This window comes from Heteronotia binoei, chromosome 7 (assembly GCF_032191835.1).
Source record: "Heteronotia binoei isolate CCM8104 ecotype False Entrance Well chromosome 7, APGP_CSIRO_Hbin_v1, whole genome shotgun sequence".
Taxonomy (NCBI): Eukaryota; Metazoa; Chordata; class Lepidosauria; order Squamata; family Gekkonidae; genus Heteronotia; species Heteronotia binoei.
In genome coordinates, this window is record NC_083229.1 from 3,130,925 (window position 1) to 3,155,227 (window position 24,303).

Below are 24,303 nucleotides of genomic sequence, written 5' to 3' on the forward strand. Positions count from 1 at the left end.
AAAGTAGGAGTCCAGCTGCAGCTTTTAAGCCCAACCAAGTTTGATCCAGACTGTAAGCTTCCGTGCGCACGCAGTACTTCACCAGACGAGGCGACATTTCCAGAAGGATGCATGCACACGAAAGCTTGCAGTCCGAATCAAACTTGGTTGGTCTTAAAGGGGCCACTGGACGCTCTTGGCTTTGTTTTGCCCGGGCCCCTTTTGCAGGCGCGCGTGCCCGCGGGAGCCGGAAGCCGGGCGGCGCGGCCTCCTCTAGGCGTTCCCTCTCGATGGTCGGGAGGCCAGCCAGCTTCCGGCCAGCCCTCCTTCCTCCTGTCGAGCTGCTGAGGCTGCTCAGGGCGGAGGAGGCAGGCTGGGGAGCTGCAGGTGAGCGGGCTTGGCACTTCCAGGTGTTGGGGCTTCTGGTGCCCAGGAGGGGTAGACTGCCTCTGTCCAGGGAGGCTCTCTCTGGACTTCATTGCAGCCCAGAGAATCTGGAGGCAAATGGCGACCTGATCCTGGGGGTGGGTCAGTTTTAATTATTTTTATTGCTTCATTTATACCCTGCCTTCCCCGCAGCGGGGCCCCAAAGCAGCTCTCCACGGTCTCCTCTCAGTGGCAGAGCATCTGCTTGGTAAGCAGGAGGTCCCCGGTTCAATCCCCGGCATCTCCCAACTCAAAAGGGTCCAGGCAGGTAGGGGTGAAAAACCTCAGCTGGAGACCCTGGAGAAAGAGCCGCTGCCAGTCTGAGGAGACAAGACTGACTTTGATGAGCCGAGGGGGGTCTAATTCAGCTTCAGATGTTCATATGAACAGTGGATCTTCCAAAACCTTTAGGGGAGGGATGGTGGCTCAGTGGTAGAGCACCTGCTTGGTAAGCAGAAGGTCCCAGGTTCAATCCCCGGCATCTCCAACTAAGAAGGGTCCAGGCAAGTAGGCGTGAAAAACCTCAGCTTGAGACCCTGGAGAGCCGCTGCCAGTCTGAGTAGACAAGACTGACTTTGATGGACTCAGGAGGGTCTGATTCAGTAGAAGGCAGCTTCATATGTTCATATGTCTTGGGGAGGGACGGTGGCTCAGTGTAGAGCACCTGCTTGGTAAGCAGAAGGTCCCAGGTTCAATCCCCGGCATCTCCAACTAAAAAAGGTCCAGGCAAGGAGGCGTGAAAAACCTCAGCTTGAGTCCCTGGAGAGCCGCTGCCAGTCTGAGAAGACAAGACTGACTTTGATGGACTGAGGTTGATGATTCAGTAGAAGGCAGCTTTGTATGTTCATGGGGAGGGATGGTGGCTCAGTGGCAGAGCACCTGCTTGGTAAGCCAAAGATCCCAGGTTCAGTCCCTGGCATCTCCAACTAAAAAAGGTCCAGGCAGGTAGGCGTGAAAAACCTCAGCTGGAGTCCCTGGAGAGCCACTGCCAGTCTGAGTAGACAAGACTGACTTTGATGAGCCGAGGGGGGTCTGATTCAGTAGAAGGCAGCTTCAGAGGTTCATATGAACAGTGGATCTCCCAAAACCTTTAGGGGAGGGATGGTGGCTCAGTGGTAGAGCACCTGCTTGGGAAGCAGAAGGTCCCAGGTTCAATCCCCGGCATCTCCAACTAAAAAGGGTCCAGGCAAGTAGGCGTGAAAAACCTCAACTTGAGACCCTGGAGAGCCGCTGCCAGTCTGAGGAGACAAGACTGACTTTGATGGACCTTGGGGGGGGGTCTGATTTAGTAGAAGGCAGCTTCATATGCTCACTGTCCCCTCACATATGCTCACTGTCCGCCTCGGTGGGGTAGGGCGGGATATAAATCAAATAAAAAATAAATAAATAAAATAAAATGTACAACCCTGTGAGGTAGGGGAGGCGGAGAGGGTGTGAACGGCCCAAGGTCGCCCAGCGAGCTTCCCAAGCAGAGGGGGGATTTGAACCTGGGAGGACTCCCCAGCTCCTAGTTTGACAGTCTGGCTGCAATCACACACACGAAACCATGCACTTTCATGTGGTATGATAAGTTATGGGACCAGTATGTAATGGGTAAGACAATGTAATGTAATGGGTAAGACAATGGATAGCCCTTTCTTCGAAAATGATACTGATTTGGTTATAGATTATGTTTTACTTTGGGTCCCAGTTTTGGAATTCTTTGGGAATATTTCCTTTTTGCCTAATAGAATGAATTGCAGGCTGTTTCTTATTTCTTAAGAATTCTTAAGAAATAGAGAGCCAGTTTGGTGTAGTGGTTAAGTTCGTGGACTCTTATCTGGGAGAACCGGGTTTGATTCCCCACTCCTCCACTTGCAGCTGCTGGGATGGCCTTGGGTCAGCCAGAGCTCTCTTATCTGGGAGAACCGGGTTTGATTCCCCACTCCTCCACTAGCACCTGCTGGAATGGCCTTGGGTCAGCCAGAGCTCTCTTATCTGGGAGAACAGGGTTTGATTCCCCACTTCGCCACTTGCAGCTGCTGGAATGGCCTTGGGTCAGCCATAGCTCTCTTATCTGGGAGAACCGGGTTTGATTCCCCACTCCTCCACTTGCACCTGCTGGAATGGCCTTGGGTCAGCCAGAGCTCTCTTATCTGGGAGAACTGGGTTGGATTCCCCCCCTCCTCCACTTGCAGCTGCTGGAATGGCCTTGGGTCAGCCAGAGCTCTGGCAGAGGTTGTCCTTGAAAGGGCAGCTGCTGTGAGAGCCCTCTCAGCCCCACCCACCTCACAGGGTGTCTGTTGTGGGGAAAGGAGATTGTAAGCCGCTCTGAGTCTCTGATTCAGAGAGAAGGGCTGGGTATAAATCTGCAATTCTTCTTCTCCTTAATACCTAGCATCTTATTTTGTAAATTGTTTGCTAGCGTGATCTAAATTGGATTCTTGTATGTTAGATTTATATTTTTATTATTTATTTTCGCTATACTCCCTTTGTATTGGATTAGAGTCAATAAAATAAAATCTTTTTTTTTTAAACACTAAATAATGCACTTTCAATCCACTTTCTGACTGTATTTTGCCAGGTCACACAGTAAAATCCAGCTGGAAGGAGCATTGAAAATGCATTATATAGCATGTGTGATCGCAGCCCCCTAACCTGTGTGCCCCTGTGGCTGACTAGTTCTTGGGCGTGTGTTGATTTCTGCCTGCTGTGTTGGGCCAGGCGTCGGGCTGCAGCTGGTGATTTCCCGGCAGGAAGAGTCTGGCGTCTCTCTCTGCCTTCCCTTCGGCTGTTGCCTGTCATTTCAAGAGCTGGAGGAAGCGAAAGAGAAAGCTCCAGGGTCAGCTGTAGTAGACACGGAAAGGCTGTCTCGGGATGGCAGCTGGTTGGAAACAGTCGGCCCCAGATCGGAGGACGTTGAGTCTGGTGGACTGGAGCCCTAGTTTCCTGAGGATGGTCCTCATAGTGGAGCTGTATGTGTATTTTTGAAGAAGAAGAAACAAGATTTCAGGTTTTCACGGCTGGTAACATCATTAGGGTTTGTAGAATCTTTCGGGCTCAAGTGCCGTGTTCTACTGGAGAAAGTTTTCCTTCCAGACGTTTCGTTCTCAGCTGCGGAGAACATCCTCAGCGGCGTTGCAGCCGGAGCAGGCGCTCTGACCTTCTTGGCTGCTGTGCATTGAGGCTGCTCAATGCACAGCGGCCAAGAAGGTCAGAGCGCCTGCTCCGGCTGCAACGCCACTGAGGATGTTCTCCGCAGCTGAGAACGAAACGTCTGGAAGGAAAACTTTCTCCAGTAGAACACGGCACTTGAGCCCGAAAGATTCTACAAACCCTAAAGAAGAAAAAAGCTTTCAGTTTAGGAAAGAGGATAATGGGGGGAAGCGATAGAGGTTTGTAAAATGATGGATGGGGTGGAAGGAGCTGCCAAAGACATTTTTGTCCCCCCCCCCCTAAATACTTGAACTCAAGGGTGTCTGATGAAGCTGATGGGCAGTACGTTCAGGACAGAGAAAGGGAAACACTGCTTTACACAGAGAGTGATTAAAATGTGGCATTTGCTGTTAGGGGGTGTTGTGAGGGCCACAGGAATAAACACCTTTAGAAGGGGATTGGATAGACTCATGGAGGAGAGGTCTGGACGAGTCTATCAGCGGCTGCTAGCCGTGGACGCTAAAGGGAACCTCTATATTTAGAGGCAGTCAGCCTCTGAATCCGAGAGCCAGGAGGCAACCTCTGGCATGGGCCTCGATCTCTCTGCCCTGTTGTTGGCCCTCCGTAGGAACTGGTAGGCTGCTGTGTGAGAAGGGATATTAAACTAGATAGACCAGGGGTGGCCAACGGTAGCTCTCCAGATGTTTTTTGCCTACAACTCCCATCAGCCCCAGCCATTGGCCATGTCGGCAAAAAACATCTGGAGAGCTACTGTTGGCCACCCCTGAGATAGACTATTGGTCTGATCCAGCAGGGCTCTTATTGTTGGCCCTCCAAAGGCCCTGGCTGGCCACTGTGGGGAAAAGGATGCTGGACTAGATGGACTGTTGAACCCATCCGACAGGTCTGTTCCATTGTTCTTAGGTTGTCACCCCCACAGCCAAAGGGCTGTGAAACGCAGGAAGTATACAAGATGGGATATAATTATGTGAAATCCAGATGGAATTTAGAAAAGTAGAAACATCCTTCACAAGAGCTGTAATTGGTGGGAACTCCCAGGCCCTCGTTTTGCTAAATTCTTAGTAGATGATACTGTGACTGAAACAGGCAGATCTGATGTAAACGTAGATTGTGGTGTGCTCCTGAAACATGGCAAGCTTCTAATGCTAAGCATTTCTGTTAAAGGTGATTGCAATTTGGTGAGACCGCTGTTTCAGACTAGAAACTGAGGGAAAGGTCAGCAGTGGTAGAGGCAGCGAGAAATTGAGAGTGGAGACGTCCTTATAGCTTTTGCTATTTAGTAAGATACTCTGCAGTATATAATATTGACTAGAGGGATATAATGTAGCTTTGGTATAAGATGATAACAATACTTAGCATTTGTACTGTGCTTTAACTGTTCAAAGTGTTGGCTGTTGCAACTCTGCATGCAAGAGGATCTAGCCTGGGGGTGAGTGGGTTAGGAGAATTCCCTCACTTGGGGGAACTGCCCACCTCAGTTAGATGGTGATCCTCTTCGACCCTGGCTTTTCCCTTCTGTTTTCATCTTATATGGGCTCCCTCTTAACCTGGGTTTGGAGCTCTAGCAAGTTAACCTTTTAAAGTTAATCTGTTCACCATATGTAAATGTACCTACATGAATAGGAACATGTAAGATGTGCTTCTGTGTTCGTAAGCAAAAAATTCTTTTTCTTGTTACCGTTGGAATCAGATCGTCTTTGTAATTTGTTTTAACAGCATTTTTCCTTCCTTACCTGAGAAATGGGGATACTGTGTAAGGGTTGTTGTTTTTTTTAACTCTATCCCAGTATGAAGTGCTTCACGAACACGATTGGAATCATCCCCTAAAACAGACAGTACGGTTGGCTAGTGGCCGGGACACAGTCTTGTACATCTGTGTGATACAAGAGCTTTCCCCTTTGCTCACCTTCGCCGCCAAGTTTTTCTTTGGCTGGCAAATGTGTCAGAGACAAGTGGTGCATTCACACTACAGAAAATAATGTGTTTCACATCCGGATTTTACTGCGTAAGAATAGCAAAAATCTGGATGTGAAACACATTATATAGTGTAGTGCAGGGGATCTGACATAAATGAGACCTTGTCGGACTGGGCTATGTCGGGCGGGGGCCATGTGTGTACCTATTTAAAGATTAGGTAGCAAAAATATAAACTTTATAAAGGACGCAAACGCAATTAAAGATTTTTTTTAAAAAAAAAACTTAAAACATGCTGAAAGCATTAGCATTCGTTGGTCTTAAAGGTGCTTTCTTTACATTTCTCCCCTGGGATCCAGGGAACTGGGCAAAGGAAGCTCTGGCTCTTTCCTTCCTTCCCCAGGGGACTGAGGGGGAGCTTCAGCCAATAGAAGGAAGAGAGGCTTGTATTTCTCCCATGGGATCCAGGGAACTGGGCAAAGGAAGCTCTGGCTCTTTCCTTCCTTCCCCAGGGGACTGAGGGGGAGCTTCAGCCAATAGAAGGAAGAGAGGCTTGTATTTCTCCCATGGGATCCAGGGAACTGGGCAAAGGAAGCTCTGGCTCTTTCCTTCCTTTCCCAGGGGACTGAGGGGGAGATTCAGCCAATAGAAGGAAGAGAGGCTTGTATCTCTCCCATGGGATCCAGGGAACTGGGCAAAGGAAGCTCTGGCTCTTTCCTTCCTTCCCGAGGGGACTGAGGGGGAGCTTCAGCCAATAGAAGGAAGAGAGGCTTGTATTTCTCCCATGGGATCCAGGGAACTGGGCAAAGGAAGCTCTGGCTCTTTCCTTCCTTCCCCAGGGGACTGAGGGGGAGCTTCAGCCAATAGAAGGAAGAGAGGCTTGTATTTCTCCCATGGGATCCAGGGAACTGGGCAAAGGAAGCTCTGGCTCTTTCCTTCCTTCCCGAGGGGACTGAGGGGGAGCTTCAGCCAATAGAAGGAAGAGAGGCTTGTATTTCTCCCATGGGATCCAGGGAACTGGGCAAAGGAAGCTCTGGCTCTTTCCTTCCTTCCCGAGGGGACTGAGGGGGAGCTTCAGCCAATAGAAGGAAGAGAGGCTTGTATTTCTCCAATGGGATCCAGGGAACTGGGCAAAGGAAGCTCTGGCTCTTTCCTTCCTTCCCAGGGGACTGGGGGAGCTTCAGCCAATAGAAGGAAGAGAGGCTTGTATTTCTCCCATGGGATCCAGGGAACTGGGCAAAGGAAGCTCTGGCTCTTTCCTTCCTTCCCCAGGGGTCCAGGAGGGGGAGGAGCCTCTGTGTCAGACATTGTATCTTAACTGTTCATGTTCTCTTGCCCTGACTAGCCCCATTTTGAATGTCTTTACTAACCCTTTAGATAAGAGCTTGCATTTCAAACACTGTTGTAACAATAACCAGATTCCCATGGGAATTCTTAGCGCAGCCCTAACAAGTGTAACAGAGCTTTGAAGATAGGGCGCCTCAAGGTAACCAGCAGGGGTCCTTCCTCGAGGAAGAGATAAGGAGGCCTGGGAACCGGCTATTGCCTCCCAAATGTGTGAGAGTGACTTTATTGTTTAGCTTTTGATGTTAGAGGTTAAAATAGCCTGTAATACTTTGAAATGTATCAAACTCAATTTGTCCTTGCTTCAGACAACTAGTTCTCAAATAAAATGGATTAAGCTGCTACAAACTATGGTCCGTTTGCTTTGAAGTTCCAAGTCTGACACTCAGCCAATAGAAGGAAACGAGGCTTGGCTCGGTAGTTCTGCTGTGTCATTGAGAGAGCCTGGTAAAGCAAGCTCCTCGCCCTTCCTCCCTAAGGGAGGAGCCTCAGCCAATAGAGAAAAATAGAGGCTTTGCTCTGTAGCTCCTATGCGATTGAGCAAGCCTGGCAAAGCAAACTGTTGCGCAGAAGGAAGCAAGAGAGAGGGAGAAGGAAGCAGATGGCTGTTCCTCGGGGGCCTGATAGGAGCCCTCCGGGGGCCTGATTCGGCCCCTAGGCCACCTGTTTGACACCCCTTGTGTAGTGTGAACACACCAAAGGATTTGAAAAAATGCCATAGACCTGATTGACTCTTCCATGCACAGAAAAATTACAAGAAAGCCCCTGAACAAGTGTGCTTGTACTGGGAATTCGGTACTGTGTTAAAGCTTAAAACATTTCTGACAGTTAATTTAGGTAAGTACAGCATTTGCTCGCCTGGCCCTGACTTGGAAAGCGTGAAGATGTCTGATGAGGAGGAAAAACTTAATCTGCGTCGCCTCGAGCCGGCTATCCAGAAGTTTATTAAAGTTGCGATTCCAACGGATTTGGAGAGACTGCGGAAGCATCAGATAAATATCGAGAAGGTCAGTATTTCTCCTCAGTCTTTATGTTACAAGCAGCGAAAGAAACGACAATTGTAATATGCTGGCTAACATGTTTAATAAAACCATTTGAAAACCTTCATATTATCTTTATATACATTGTATTGTAACAGAGGTCCAATTCTCACATTCCCATAATACAAAAAAGGTCCTATGAACACCCGGATGTAGGCTCATTTCGTCAATGGACTTCTTCAGGAGTAATCCTTCCTATGTTTCTTCCAGGGTTACCAGCCTCTAGTATCAACCCAATGTGTCCTTCTGCTACGTCTTCTACTACCTCAAGTTCTCTCATTCACTTAATGACACTTAAGTGCATATATTTGTATTAGGAGCTTAGAATCATAGAGTTGGAAGGGACCTCCAGGGTCATCTAGGTCCAACCCCCTGCGCAATGCAGGAAATTCACAAACGCCTCCCCCTAAATTCACAGGATCTCCATTGCTGTCAGATGGCCATCTAGCTGTTTAAAAACCTTCAAGGAAGGAGAGCCCACCACCTCCCAAGGAGGAAGCCTGTTCCACTGAGGAACCGCTCTAACGCTCAGGAAGTTCTTCCTAATGAACCGGAAACTCTTTTGATTTAGTTTAAATTCAAGCTTGAGCCAGTCCAAGCTTATTCTTTTAACCAGAGGCACAAGCCTTCTGGAGTTTGCTGGCCAATAGCTCTCTACAATATTTTACTAAAAGCAAGCTGTTCTTTAGATGGCCAATTGCTCTTATACTCTTTAGAATTACATATTTGTTTTTAATTGTAATTTCAAACAAGCCATTCTTTTGAGAGCAATTTAGCGCAAAGCCACTTCAGTGTTGATTTTAAGCGGGCCATAGCAGGACATAGGAAGGATTTCTCCTGAGGAAGTCCATTGACGAAATGAGCCTACATCCGGGTGCTCATAGGATTTATTTTGTATTATGGGAATGTGAGAATTGGACCTCTGTTACAATACGACGCATGAAAAGATAATACGAAGGTTTTTAAGTGGTTTTATTAAACATTTTGTTAGCCAGGATATCACAGTAGTTTCTTTCGTTGCTTGTCTCATCAACTGTGATTCCCTTTTTTGTCTAATGTACAATCTTTATGTTAAACAGGAGTAATGAAATATTAGCCTGGCATCAGCCAAATACAAGTGAAACGGAAGTTTTTTGATTGAAGTCTTACTACGGAATGTGGCTTAGCAGTTTGTGGAACAGATACGCAACCTAATCCATGAAAATAAATAAAGCAGTTGTGGTACAGCTGCCGGGAGAACACGATTCGCTAACAGCCCAACTGGGAGGAAAGATTTTGGATACATGCATCTGTAACTAATAGACCCTTCTAACTGGAACCATTTATCACTTGGAAATGCTCCCCCCCCCTTCCGTCCCCCGCCCTGGTTGCATTCTGAGCTTGCCGTAAAAACAGTTTGTGGAGCCAAAATACCTTTTCTGCAGTGGAAAATCGGATTGAGCAAAAATTTAAAAAGGCATGGGAGCTGCTAACATTTTCCCCTGCATTTGATACCTATTCCTTTTCAAACATATCGCTGGCAAATTTGGCTTAACTGTTCTGGATAAAGGTCACACCAATGGTAACACATATTTGTTTACAGGGTCTTCTAAAGAGGATGTCTTCTAAAGCGAATGGGGAGTAACACCATCGGTAAACGATGATTAAATAATAGCATCTTTCTGGGGAAGAGCATGGCTCAGTGGTAGAGCCTCTGCTTGGCACGCAGAAGGTCCCTGGTTTATTTAGCCAGTTTGGTGTAGTGGTGAAGTGTGCGGACTCTTATCTGGGAGAACTGGGTTTGATTCCCCACTCCTCCTCTTGCACCTGCTGGAATGGCCTTGGGTCAGCCATAGCCCTGGCAGAGGTTGTCCTTGAAAGGGCAGCTGCTGTGAGAGCCCTCTCCAGCCCCACCCACCTCACAGGGTATCTGTTGTGGGGGAGGAAGGTAAAGGAGATTGTGAGCCGCTCTGAGACTCTTGAGTGGAGGGCGGGATATAACTGCAATATCTTCATCTACCTCACAGGGTGTCTGTTGTGGGGGAGGAGGTAAAGGAGATTGTGAGCCGCTCTGAGACTCTTCAGAGTGGAGGGCGGGATATAAATCCAATATCTTCTTCTTATTATTTATTTATTTATGATTTATATCCCGCCCTTCCCACCAAGGTGGCTCAGGGCGGCTCACAACAGGTAAGTCAAACATAAAATTTTAGATTGGCATTTATATAAACATTTAAAAACATTCAAAACAATTAAAACCTTAAAACATTAAGCATTTCGGCAGTATGCATAGTAAGGATCAGACAGAGCTACATTTAATTTCCTCTGTCAGTTAGATGTAAGCTAGCCGGAAGAGGGTTGTCTTACAGGCCCCGCGGAACTGAATAAGGTCCCGCAGGGCCCTCACCTCCTCCGGCAGCTGGTTCCACCATGTAGGGGCCATAACAGAGAAGGCCCTGTCCCTAGTAGATTTTAAGCGGGCTTCTTTTGGCCCAGGGATAACGAGAAGATTTTGGGTTCCCGATCTCAGTACTCTCTGGGGAACATGTGGGGAGAGATGGTCCTTCGGGTAGGCAGGTCCTAGGCCATATAGGGCTTTAAAGGTAATGACCAGCACCTTGTACCGGACTCGGTATATTATTGGCAGCCAGTGCAGAGCCCGAAGACCCGGCTGACATCTCCCGTTAAAAAGGCCCAGGTAGGAGGTGATGTGACAGAACTCAGCCTGAGACCTTGGAAGGCTGTTGCCAGTCTGACAACACGGACCTTGCTGGACCAATGGTCTGATTGAGCATAGGGCAACTTTATGTGTGTCCATCTTCACTTTAATTTCCTGACGGGTTTGTTTTCCATCCAATCCTGTTAATATCTGAAGATAGAATGGCAGGTTTTTATTTGGTTCTAAATACCGTTGAAGTTGGGGGTACAGAACTATGATTGTGACTAATGTTGCTTTGTGGATTTGTTTCGTAATGGGAGGTGCTGTTTGAACATGGAGCGATTTCACATATTCTGCCATTACAATCTCGAGTTTGCCTCTTGAGTGTTTTTTTTCTTTAGGAAGGGTAGATCCATTCCTGGAAAATGCGCATCTTCTTAAACACCTTTTTATTTATTTATTTGTTTTTGCTGATTTCTAGTCTGCCCTTTCCCAAGTCGGGCTCAGGGCAGATTATAACATGATAAAGCAGTCAAAATCACATCATAAAACAGTTAAATTTAAACAGTTAAAACCATTAAAATGACATAAAATCAGGCAGCGTCAGTGTACAGATAAGAACATAAGAGAAGCCATGTTGGATCAGGCCAATGGCCCCTCCAGTAAAACACTCTGTGTCACACATAAGAACATAAGAGAAGCCATGTTGGATCAGGCCAATGGCCCCTCCAGTCCAACACTCTGTGTCACATAAGAACATAAGAGAAGCCCTGTTGGATCAGGCCAGTGGCCCATCCAGTCCATCACTCTGTGTCACATAAGAACATGTTGGATCAGGCCAATGGCCGATGCAGTCCAACACTCTGTTTCACATAAGAACATAAGAGAAGCCATGCTGGATCAGGCCAGTGGCCCCTCCAGTCCAACACTGTGTCTCATAAGAACATAAGAGAAGCCATGTTGGATCAGGCCATTGGCCCATCCAGTCCAACACTCTGTGTCACACAGTGGCACACACACACACACATATACATAAGATATGTACATCCTTCACAGATTGAAACACAGGATGTGGTCAGTGCAGGGAAGCCAGCTAGCTGGTGTGAGGACGCCCACCTGCCTCTGCCAAAAGCCTGGCGGAACAGCTCCGTTTTACAAGCCCTCCAGAATAGCAATAAATCCTGAAGGGCCCGTATCTCCTTGGGGAGCTGATTCCACCAGGTTGGGGCCAGGACTGAAAAGGCTGGCCCTGGTCAAGACAAGCCGGATGTCCTTTGGGCCAGGGATGGTCAGAAGATGTTGGTTGGCCGCTCGTAGAGGCCTCCAGGGCTCGTATGGGGAGAGACGGTCCTATAGGTATGTAGGTATGTAGGTCCCAGGCTGCGTAAGGCTTTTGTTTCTAAAAGCATTTTTGTGATATGCCATTAACCCTCAAAAGCTGGACCTCTGCTCCGTAATATCCACTAAGCTGATTATTGGATATTCTTAGAGAAAAATATTATGCAGCAGAGTTAGAAACGAGTAGCACAGCAGAGAAATACGCAGAGGCCCTTTGTGTGTTTAAAAGAATATGATTGCTTTCCTTAAAACTACAAGGGAAGGGTAAACTGGGAGTAAAATAACAAACGCTAACTCCTACGTGTTTACATCCTGAGTACAATGCTAGGAACGGCTCCTCTTCTCCAAACTTAGACAAAGGGAGGAAGAGATGCCATAAAATGCAGATTAGGCAATACATTGATTTCCAATCACAGCACTCAATTACTGGTCATTGAACTAAGACCTCCTACAGACTTTCGAGGGCTTTCTCTCTAGCTAACAGATAGGTTACAGTAAACACATGTGACTTCCTGTTGCGTAGCAATAACAAGGTTAACTCTATAATTACTGATGTGTTGCAGACTTGCCCATCCCGACACTGATTCTCCCCTTCTCCCTAGTACCAGAGATGCAGTCTGTGGGACCGGTTGCACGAAGAGCACATCAATGCGGGGCGCACAGTGCAGGTAAGAAAATAAGTGGTTGGAAAAGTCAAGAGAGAAGCTCTTACTGGGGTTTATTGCGAATGCTGGTTAAAAAAAACACAAGCCCAGACAACAAAATCACAACACTTGCCATCCAGAGGTGCCTCGGTTGTGATGTGTGAGAGGGAGACGGATAGATCTCCTTGGGGAAGACGTTCCAAAATTTTGGTGTCTAACTGAAAGGGTCCTTCCGTGTTGCACCTGTCTAAGCCTCACCTGGTGGGGGCACATAAGAGAAGCCATGTTGGATCAGGCCAATGGTCCATCCAGTCCAACACTCCGTGTCACACAGTGGCCAAAAAACCCAGGTGCCATCAGGAGGTCCATCAGTGTGGCCAGGACACTAGAAGCCCTCCCACTGTGCCCCCCACAAGGAACCAAGAATACAGAGCATCACTGCTCCACACATAAGAACATAAGAGAAGCCATGTTGGATCAGGCCAATGGCTCATCCAGTCCAACACTGTGTCACACAGTGGCCAAAAAACCCCAGGTGCCATCAGCAGGTCCACCAGTGGGGCCAGGACACTAGAAGCCCTCCCACTGTTGCCCCCCCCCCCAAAGCACCAAAAATACAGAGCATCGCTGCCCCAGACAGAGAGTTCCATCTATACCTTTTGGCTAATAGCCACTGATGGACCTCTGCTCCAGATGTTGATCCAAAACACACTCAGAGTGGGGCCTCCAAAGATGACCAGCATCGATCAGTAGGTGCATATGGGATAAGATTGTCCTTCAGGCCCACTGGCCCCAAGCCCTATAGGGCAGGGGTGGCCAACAGTAGCTCTCCAGATGTTTTTTGTCTACAACTCCCATCAGTCCCAGCCATTGGCCATGCTGCTTGGGACTGATGGGAGTTGTAGGGAAAAACATCTGGAGAGCTACCGTTGGCCACTCCCGCTATAGGGCTTTAAAGGTCAGTACTAACATGTTGAATTGGGCTTGGAAGCAAATTGGAAGCCAGCATCCGTGGATAAAGACTGGAGCGATGTGGTCCCCACAGCCCTTTCCAGCTGTGGGTTTAGAGGAGAGCTAGTTTATAAAATCCTTCTGTGTATGGAAATGTCATGAACGCAGGCTGCAGTGGGGCACAGGCCTGCTTTCCCTCACCCCATTTCTCCCACCCAAAGAAAAGCGCGTGAGTTTTCTGCTCCAGGCTCTGTCTGAGCCAGCTGTGCTGTTTCTGGCACCCAGGGGTTTTCATGGCGTTAAAAGTTGCCTTCTTAAACAAAACGCTCTTGCAGCAACTGCGAGCAAATATCCGAGAGATGGAGAAGCTTTGCGTGCGGGTTCGAAAGGAAGACCGTCAGGCTCTGGAGCGGATGATCAGCCCGGTGAAAGAGGAGGCCTTGTCTGCCATCCAGGAATTTCTGCGGCTCCATTCAGAGTCCGCGGAAGAACTTAAAAGACAGTTGAACGAACGAGAGGCGTCGGCTCAGTCACCGCTGACCAGGTCGATGACCATCGCGGGAGGTAAGAGGGCGTGGCTGGCCTTACGAAGCTTTTTAAGAGGTATATTTTGAACCTTGTGCCGGTGTGGGGAGGGGTCTTGGCTCAGTGGAAGAGCCGCTGCTTGGCATGCAGAAGGCCCCAGGTTCAATCCCCGGCATGTCAGTTTGAAAGCACCAGGTGGTGATTGATGGGAACGACCTCTGCCGAGACCCCAGAGAGCCACTGCCAGTCGCAGAATGCAAAACTGATCTTGGGTGGACCAAGAGTCTTGATTCAGTAGAAGGCAGCTTCATGTGTGTGCTCTTCAGCTTTAAGAACATAAGATAAGAGGAGTCATGTTGGATCAGGCCACTGACCCCTCCAGTCCAACACTCTGTGTCACATAAGAACATAAGAGAAGCCATGTTAGATCAGGCCAGTGACCCCTCCAGTCCAACACTCTGTGTCACACAGTGGCCAAAAAACCCAGGTGCCATCAGGAGGTCCATCAGTGGGGCCAGGACACTAGAAGCCTTCACCCTGTTGCCCCTCCCAAGCACCAAGAATACAGAGCATCACTGCCCCATAAGAACATAAGAGGAGCCATGTTGGATCAGGCCAGTGGCCCATCCAGTCCAACACTCTGTGTCACCAAGTGACCAAAAAACCCCAGGTGCCATCAGGAGGTTCATCAGTGGGGCCAGGACACTAGAAGCCCACATAAACACCAAGAATACAGAGCATCACTGTCCCAGACATAAGAACATAAGAGAAGCCATGTTGGATCAGGCCAATGGCCCATCCAGTCCAACACTCTGTGTCACACAGTGGCCAAAACCCCCCAGGTGCCATCAGGAGGTCCATCAGTGGGGCCAGGTCACTAGAAGCCCACATAAGCACCAAGAATACAGAGCATCACTGTCCCAGACTAAGAACTTAAGAGAAGCCATCTTGGATCAGGCCAATGGGCCCTCCAGTCCAACACTCTGTGTCACACAGTGGCCAAAAAACCCCAGGTGCCATCAGGAGTTCCATCAGTGGGGCCAGGACACTAGAAGCCCTCACACTGTTCCCCCGCATAAGCACCAAGAATACAGAGCATCACTGTCCCAGACATAAGAACATAAGAGGAGCCCTGTTGGATCAGTCCAGGGGCCCATCCAGTCCAACACTCTGTGTCACACAGTGGCAAAAAACCCAGGTGCCATCAGGAAGTCCACCAGCAGGCTCCGAACTCTTCCCACTGTTGCCCCCCAAGCACCAAGAAGACAGAGCATCATTGCCCCAGGCATAAGAGAAGCCATATTGGATCAGGCCAGTGGCCCATCCAGTCCAACACTCTGGACTAGATGGCCAAAAAACCCAGGTGCCATCAGGTCCATCAGTGGGGCCAGGACACTAGAAATCCTCACACTGTTATCCTTCTCAAGCAGCAAGAATACAGAGCATCACTTGCCCTAGACAGAGAGTTCCAACAAAACGCTGTGACTAAGAGCCTCTGATGGACCTCTGCTCCATATGGATATCCAGTTCCCTCTTGAAGCTGGCAATGCTTGTAGCTGCCACCACATTCTGTGGTGAACAGAGTAGCTTTGCGAACAGGGTAGATCGAAGCAGCTGAGACGTCACTGCTGGAAAGTGATCCGTAATTGATATGATAGCAGTTTGTAACTTTGGGTATGACCCCATCAGAGTTAAGTACTCTGAAGTCCCAAGAAGACTGGCCAGTCTACCTAACTACATATTTTGTCCTACATGTTCTCCAGAGACCTCAGTGTACCATACGTGGGTCTTCCTTCCTCCGTTTTATCCTCCACAACAACCCTGTGAGGTAGGATAGGTCGAGTGACTGTGATTGGCCTGAGGTCACCAGCCAACTCATGGCAGAGCAGGGATTTGAACCTGGGTCTTCCCGATGCCAGTCTAACCACTAGACAACACTGCCTCCCTGCCAGGCTTGCCATTTTGCAGGCATTACAGACTCCCCCATTGAAATTGGTAGGAGCACAGTGTGCTTCGCTCACACAAGGCCTTGCTCTTCTTTTGTTAGTATTCAACAAATCCTTTGCAAATATTCTAATGGGAGCAAAGATGAATGCAGTTTGGCCAGCTGTTTAAATAGCAGTGAGGCGGGATTTGCTTTCGTACACCTCAGTAACCTAAACAACCTGCAGTTTTCAGAAGGCTAATACATGCACACTAATAAATTTCAAGACCTTACAGATAAACTTTATTAGACTCCAAGTTTCTTCTCTGGACAGAAGGCTTAAAAATACATACACAGAAGAGCAAAACAATTAGATAACATTAGTACATTTGCTCATACAGTTATACAGTTAGAATTCAGTTCTATAATCAAGCATAGTTCCATAGTTAAGCATAATTCTATAGCCAAGCATTCTATGAAAAGTCTTAAGTCCCTATTTCAGGGACTACGCCCTGTCAGTTGATATTTTCTTGGTTAAAGTCTAAGTCCCAAGTCCCAATTGTATTAGAGATCTCTATCAAGAGTTGTTAATTTCATGGCTTCCAAGTCCCATTTTCCTTTTTTGGCATGACCAGCATAGAGACTGTCTCTAGTGAGAGCCAGTTTGGTGTAGTGGTTAAGTGTGCGGACTCTTATCTGGGAGAACCGGGTTTGATTCCCCACTCCTCCACTTGCACCTGCTAGCATGGCCTTGGGTCAGCCATAGCTCTGGCAGAGGTTGTCCTTGAAAGGGCAGCTGCTGTGAGAGCCCTCTCCAGCCCCACCCACTTCACAGGGTGTCTGTTGTGGGGGAGGAAGGTAAAGGAGATTGTGAGCCGCTCTGAGACTCTTTGGAGTGGAGGGCGGGATATAAATCCAATATCATCTTCTTCATCTAGTGCAGATCAACACCCTTTCCCAAAATCTCAGGGTTTATAAAGAGCTTTCCCCAGGAAACTGGCATCACTTATCTCTATTTCATTGTCATCTTATCTTATATACGTCCTCAACTTCCAGCTACATCAGCAGGTGGCCAGTTAGCTTTACTCTATCCGGCTCTTCTCATACCTCTTAACATCAACAATTATGCTGCCAAATCAAAATATTTAAGGCTAAGATTGCCCTTTCACCTACTTCTACTGACCTATATTTCTCACAACTAACTCTCAGCCTAAGCCGGGGGTGGCCAACGGTTGCTCTCCAGATGTTTTTTTTTGCCTACAACTGCCATCAGCCCCAGCCATTGGCCATGCTGGCTGGGGCTGATGGGAGTTGTAGGCAAAAAAGTCTGGAGAGCTACCATTGGCCACCCCTGGCCTAAGCTGTTATTAGCAATATGAATGCATGATAGTGCTGGATAGCTTGGACCCCTTGTGGCCAATTTCATAAGAGACCCAATCCCAAAAGAAATTCTGCCACAAGCAGATCTTGAAGGCGAGAGCATGCATCCTGTAGCATTTGGGGGAGGGACGGTGGCTCAGTGGTAGAGCTTCTGCTTGGTAAGCTGAAGATCCCAGGTTCAATCCCCAGCATCTCCAACTAAGAAGGGTCCAGGCAAATAGGAGTGAAAAGCCTCAGCTTGAAACCCTGGAGAGCCGCTGCCAGTCTGAGTAGACACTACTGACTTAGATGGATTGAAGGTCTGATTCAGTAGAAGGCAGCTTCAGATGTTCATATGAACAATGGATCTCCCAAAACCTTTAGGGGAGGGATGGTGGCTCAGTGGTAGAGCACCTGCTTGGTAAGCAGAAGGTCCCAGGTTCAATCCCCGGCATCTCCAACTAAAAAAGATCCAGGCAAATAGGCATGAAAAACCTCAGCTTGAGACCCTAGAGAGCCGCTGCTGGTCTGAGTAGACAAGACTGACTTTGATGAGCCGAGGAGGGTCTGATTCAGTAGAAGGCAGCTTCAGATGTTCATATGAACAATGGATCTCCCAAAACCTTTAGGGGAGCGACGGTGGCTCAGTGGTAGAGCACCTGCTTGGTAAGCAGAAGGTCCCAGGTTCAATCCCCGGCATCACCAACTAAAAAGGGTCTAGGCATATAGGTGTGGAAAACCTCAGCTTGAGACCCTGGAGAGCCGCTGCCAGTCTGAGTAGACAAGACTGACTTTGATGGACCAAGGGTCTGATTCAGTAGAAGGCAGCTTCAGATGTCCATTTGTCCATTTGTGCTGCGCATTCTACCTCCGTCCCAGGATAGATCAGAATTCCTAAAGGTTGCCGTAGGCTCCAAGGATTGTGTCCTTTTTCTGCTCTTGGGCTGACGCCTGGCCCTTGATGGTAGGTATTTACTCTAGAGAAGTTCATGCGGCTTATTGTGCGAGAACTGAGCTGTTTCTTGATGTATGGGCGCTGCATGTTCCTAAGACCGACACTCTTTCTGCTCAGAGACGTTTCATGACCCCGAAACGGAAGGCGCCTCTCACAGTTATAGCCAGCTGTTTTCTCCGCTCCCCGAAATCCCCCAGGATCAAAATGCTGCTGAATCGTGGGAAACTTTGGAAGAGGTACCTCTGTCTCCACGGCTGCTTCAAGCCGCTCTTTTGTGGCTCGTAAGCTAATTAGCAGCCCTGAGCCTGCTTATGGGGAGGGCGGGATATGGACTTAATAAAATAATAAATAAAATAATTTTATAAGGAAAAATGGAATGTTTTTTTGCATTTTGTTGCAGGACCTGATTGAACTTGGCAGTCTAGTGACTGACTTCTCTCTGGTGGTTAATGTGAGTATAGCAAGAGCCATAAGAACATAAGAGAAGCCCTGTTGGATCAGGCCAGTGGCCCCTCCAGTCCAACACTCTGTGTCACACAGAAGAACCTAAGAGAAGCCATGTTGGATCAGGCCAATGGCCCCTCCAGTCCAACACTCTGTGTCACATAAGAACATAAGAGAAGCCATGTTGGATCAGGCCAGTGGCCCCTCCAGTCCAACACTCTGTGTCACACAGAAGAACCTAAGAGAAGCCATGTTGAATCAGGCCAATGGCCCCTCCAGTCCAACACTCTGTGTCACACAGAAGAACATAAGAGAAGCCCTGTTGGATCAGGCCAGTGGCCCCTCCAGTCCAACACTCTGTGTCACACAGAAGAACCTAAGAGAAGCCATGTTGGATCAGGCCAATGGCCCTTCCAGTCCAACACTCTGTGTCATGCATAAGAACCTAAGAGAACCCATGTTGGATCAGGCCAATGGCCCCTCCAGTCCAACACTCTGTGTCACACATAAAAACATAAAAGAAGCCATGTTGGATTAGGCCAATGGCCCATCCAGTCCAACACTCTGTGTTACACAGTGGCCAAAAAACTTCAGGTGCCATCAGGAGGTCCATCCAACTGTGAAGCCCTCCCACTGTGCCCTCCCCCAAGCGCCAAGAACACAGAGCATTACTGCCCCAGACTGAAAGTTCCAACTATAAGCTGTGGCTAATAGCCATTGATGGACCTCTGCTCCGGATGTTTATCCAAACCCCTATTGAAGCACCCTTCTTAAATCTTCGTTCGCGAAGCCAAGCCGAGAGAGAGAGAGAGAGATTGAAGCTGGTTATGCTTGTGTTAATCACCATTTGGGTGAAGGACTTCCTTTTATCCGTTCTAACCCAACTGCTCAGCAATTTCATTGAGTGCCCACGAGTTCTCGTATTGTGAGAAAGGGAGAAAAGTCCTTCTTTACCTTCTCTATCCCATGCATAATCTTGTAAACCTCTATCATGATGATGATGATATTGGATTTATATCCTGCCCTCCACTCCGAATCTCAGAGTCTCAGAGCGGCTCACAATCTCCTTTATGTTCCTCCCCAGCAACAGACCCCCTGTGAGGTGGGTGGGACTGAGAGGGCTCTCCTAGCTGCTGCCCTTTCAAGGACAACCTCTGCCATAGCTCTGGCTGACCCTAGGCCATTCCAGCAGGTGCAAGTGGAGGAGTGGGGAATCAAACCCGGTTCTCCCAGATAAGAGTCTGTGCACTTAACCACTACACCAAACTGGCTCTCCCAGAAGCTGCCCTTTCAAGGACAACTCTCTGAGAGCTTTGGCTGACCCCCGGCCATTCCAGCAGCTGCAAGTGGATGAGTGGGGAATCAAACCCGGTTCTCCCAGATAAGAGTCCGTGCACTTAACCACTACACCAAACTGGCTCTATCATGTCACGCCTCAGTCGACCTTTCTCCAAGCTAAAGAGCCAGTCTCTTTACTTTACTTCTGAGTCATGAAAAAAGGAAACAAAGAATTGAATTCTCTTGAAGCAATAATGCAAGTTCATGATGTAACTTTCCCCAGAAGTCATTTCCTCTGTCTTCTGGCAACGTCTTGTGTGCTCCTGCTCCCTTACATTGACTTGTGGGGGGGAAATTCTTCTCTCTCATTTTGTGGTCTGAGTGAGTTTATCAGACACTGTGACCTGCCTAGAAGGCAGCTAGCGATAGCCGCAACCAGAGTCCCGGTGATAGACTTTCTAAGGATGCTTGCTGGCTTCCTGCTGCTTCCAGGCAGCTCGGCTCACTCCGTTGTTGCTTTGCACCCAGGCCCAGCAGGAGAGGATCGACCGGATCGAAGACCACGTCAACACTGCCACGGCGAACGTCGAGGAGGGAACCAGAAGCCTGGGGAAGGTAGGGCTCTGGATCCGCTGGCCCGCGGCCATATCTGCTGTGCTCGCCTGTAAGGTGACGCAGACGGTGCTTCTTGGGAAGGACATGCAGAAACTAGCAAAGCGCGCAGTATGGAGTGGGGCCTGGGTCTGCAGAATGGAAGGCTGGCGGTGAAGCATACTGGGCAAAAACCTCATGATGAGACTCCCATTTTCTCAGGTGTACAGGTAACTTTCCTACTCGACAGAATCCTCCCTTAACAGCTCGAAATATGCAGGCCGTAGAGCTGCATTGTGATAAACAATTCGCAAAGTTACTTGGGGAACCAACTAGGGACTGTGGCCTGTACTACTCCGTTTATCTTGCTGAAACGAGGATCCTGCTACATGATTTTGCAGTGTTTAGTGTGCCATGCTAAGAACATAAGGAAAGCCATGTTGGATCGGGCCAATGGCCCATCCAGTCCAACACTCTGTGTCACACAGTGGCCAATATATATATATATATATATATATATATATATATATATATATGTGTGTGTGTGTGTGTGTGTGTGTGTATGTATACACACACACACATATATATACTGGGGCTAATAGCCACTGATGGACCTCTGCTCCATATTTTTATCCAATCCCCTCTTGAAGCTGTCTATGCTTGTAGCTGCCACCACCTCCTGTGGCAGTGAATTCCACATGTTAATCACCCTTTGGGTGAAGAAGTATGCTAATACTTAGGGTTTGTTTCAGTTCTGCTTTTAGATTTCTGATTAGTTCACAAGCCTAATCCCATTGCCTTGTTCACTGAACGTCCCAATTGTCGATCATATTGACTCCCCCCGTGTAATCCACCTTGAATCCCAGTGAAAAAGCGGAGCATAAATAAAGTTAAATAAATAAATAAATTTTTTTAAAAAATGCGCCGAGTGAGGCAGGATCACTTGATGTACGCCTCACTGTATGTACCTTCAGTAACCCAAACAACAAGGACATATGAACATATGAAGCTGCCTTCTACTGAATCAGACCCCCCTCGGTCCATCAAAATCAGTCTTGTCTCCTCAGACTGGCAGCGGCTCTTTCTCCAGGGTCTCCAGCTGAGGTTTTTCACACTTACTTGCCTGGACCCTTTTTAGTTGGAGATGCCAGGGATTGAACTTGGGACCTCCTGCTTACCAAGCAGGTGCTCTACCACTGAGCCACTGTCCCTCCCCATGAAGCTGCCTTCTACTGAATCAGACCCTCGGTCCATCAAAGTCGCTATTGTCTACTCAGACTGGCAGCGGCTCTCCTGGGTCTCCAGCTGAGGTTTTTCATGCCTATTTGCCTGGACCCTTTCTAGTTGGAGATGCCGGGGATTGAACCTGGGACTTTCTGCTTACCAAGCAGATGCTCTACCACTGAGCCACCGTCCCTCCTCTTGCAAAGATAAACTTTATTCCTCTTCAGTTTCTACTTGGAATGGAAGGCTGAAAGATACGTAACTCAGAAGGCAAAACAAAAGATATCAGCAGTACTGCTTCTGGATGCAGTAGAGGAGGGGTGTCAAACTCATTTGTTATGAGGGCCAGATCTGGCATAAAAGAGACCTTGTCGGGCTGGCAATGTCGGGCCGGGCCATGTGTGTCTCTATTTAAGATTAGGTAGGAGAGATACAAATTTTATAAAGAACACAGACAAACACAAATATATATATATTTGAAAACTTAAAACATACTTAAAACGTTAGCAGTCATTAGTCTTAAAGGTGCTTTCTTTGTATTTCTCCCAGGGGATCCAGGGAACTGGGCAAAGGAAGCTCTGGCTCTTTCCTTCCTTCCCCAGGGGACTGAGGGGGAGCTTCAGCCAATAGAAGGAAGAGAGGCTTGTATTTCTCCCATGGGATCCAGGGAACTGGGCAAAGGAAGCTCTGGCTCTTTCCTTCCTTCCCCAGGGGACTGAGGGGGAGCTTCAGCCAATAGAAGGAAGAGAGACTTGTATTTCTCCCATGGGATCCAGGGAACTGGGCGAAGGAAGCTCTGGCTCTTTCCTTCCTTCCCCAGGGGGACTGGAAGGGGAGGAGCCTCAGCCAATAGAAGGAAGAAAGACTTGACTCAGTAGCTCTGCTGTGCAATTGAGGGAGCCTGGCAAAGCAAGCTCTCCCTCCCCCCTTTCTCCCCAAGGGAGGAGCTATGGCCCCATGTTTCTAACAGTGCAGTGTGGGAGTGGGGGGTAGAAGGGGCGTCCTTGCAGATGGGTGTTCTGAGAAGGATCCTTCTCTCCCCCCCCCCCCCCTGCTCCCCTTTTGTCTTTTGCAGGCTGCCAAGTACAAGCTGGCCGCTCTACCTGTGGCAGGTGCGCTCATTGGCGGCGTGGTGGGGGGCCCGATCGGACTCCTTGCCGGTTTCAAGTTGGCTGGAATTGCGGCCGCGCTCGGCGGGGGCTTGCTGGGCTTCACCGGCGGGAAACTGATCCAGCGGAAGCGGCAAAAGACGATTGAGGACATCTCCTGCAGTTGCCCTGACCTTCCCAGACGAGATGATGGACAGCACACCTGAAGGCCAACCGCCTTGAGCCGGCGAGACCGGCCGGCTTGCTGCCTTTGATTTGAATGTACCTCAGATCCCTGTGAGCAGGAAGCGTTGCTTTGGTGTTTTCTCCTGTCGGGAACCGGAAAAGATTTGTCCTGAAAGACTTTTCCCGATGGATTGCACCAGCGCCTCCAAGAATTACTCGTTTAGACCTGAAGTCATAGTAAAAAGAAGGTTGTGGGGAGTCTGCCGGATTTCCCCTACTGTATATTTTAAAGGCTTTTTACAGCGTTCACAAAATGCCTTCCCCCCTCCCCCCCACCCCCCGCTGGAAAACTGAAGGGATTTTAAGACAATATCTTCGAGCGTATGCCCTTTGGTGCCTCAGCGATTCAAAACGCTTCGTGCCACACAAGTGCCCAAAGATTCCTTTTACAGAATGAGGGCTTGACACTTCCAGGGCTACCTGTGTTTGGGTCGCAGGGAGAGCACAGGAGAGGCTGGGCTCTGGTGGGGGGAGGGACATAGATTGAAGCTCACCCCTCTCGGCTTTTGTTGCAGTCCTCCTGAGTAGGTTGGCAGTGACAATCCGCTCCCTTTTCCTCCAGATACTACTGTTTTTGCAGGTTTTTTTTTTTTAAGAGAACAGAGTCAGGTTGGACTCTGGCTCTGTTTGAAAGTGTTACTTCATGGGGGAGGGGGAATCACACGGTTGCTTCATGAATAAATTTCACAGGCTATGGCCTGTCTGCAAACACCTTTTTTTACCAACTGAGGCAGAGTTTGAAGGATCCCTATGGGCTAGATGCTGGTTGTAGGACAGGAGACCGCATTTTGGTTCTTCTGAATTCCCTTCTCCTGCCCTCATGGACTGAGAACTGAGAGAAGGCAAGGAAACCTTGGCCAAAGACAACAGGTGCCAACCAAAGCCCCTCGCTCGGTCGGCCTAGTTCGTCACGTGGCTTTGATAATCTTCTGAGTAAGAACCTGATGATTTTGAGGCCCCCGGCTCAAATTTTAGGATTGCAAAATGGTTTAATAAAGCAAAACAATGTTTTATTCTTTTGACTGGAGTCGAGCATCGTGGTTGCGTTTGTTGATCTTTGTTGTCTCTCGTCCTGGCTCTCTGCTCCTTTGACAAGATTATGCATGGGATAGAGAAGGCAGAGAAATAAGTCCTTTTCTCCCTTTCTCACAATACAAGAACTCGTGGGCACCCTGTGAAATTGCTGAGCAGTCGGGTTAGAATGGATAAAAGGAAATACTTTTTTACCCAAAGGGTGAT

General features: G+C 48.5%; 1 protein-coding gene across 1 annotated transcript; it reads left to right on the forward strand.

Moving 5' to 3' along the window:
* The first annotated feature begins 186 nt into the window (after nt 1-186).
* STX17 (syntaxin 17) lies at nt 187-24,091 on the forward strand. The gene is made up of 8 exons (XM_060243159.1): nt 187-366; nt 7,648-7,826; nt 12,438-12,503; nt 13,766-13,994; nt 18,311-18,429; nt 18,594-18,644; nt 20,444-20,530; nt 22,806-24,091. Exons 1-8 carry the CDS (start codon nt 270-272, stop codon nt 23,043-23,045), a joined length of 1,068 nt encoding a protein of 355 aa, XP_060099142.1. The 5' UTR covers nt 187-269; the 3' UTR covers nt 23,046-24,091.
* Nucleotides 24,092-24,303: the final 212 nt, after the last annotated feature.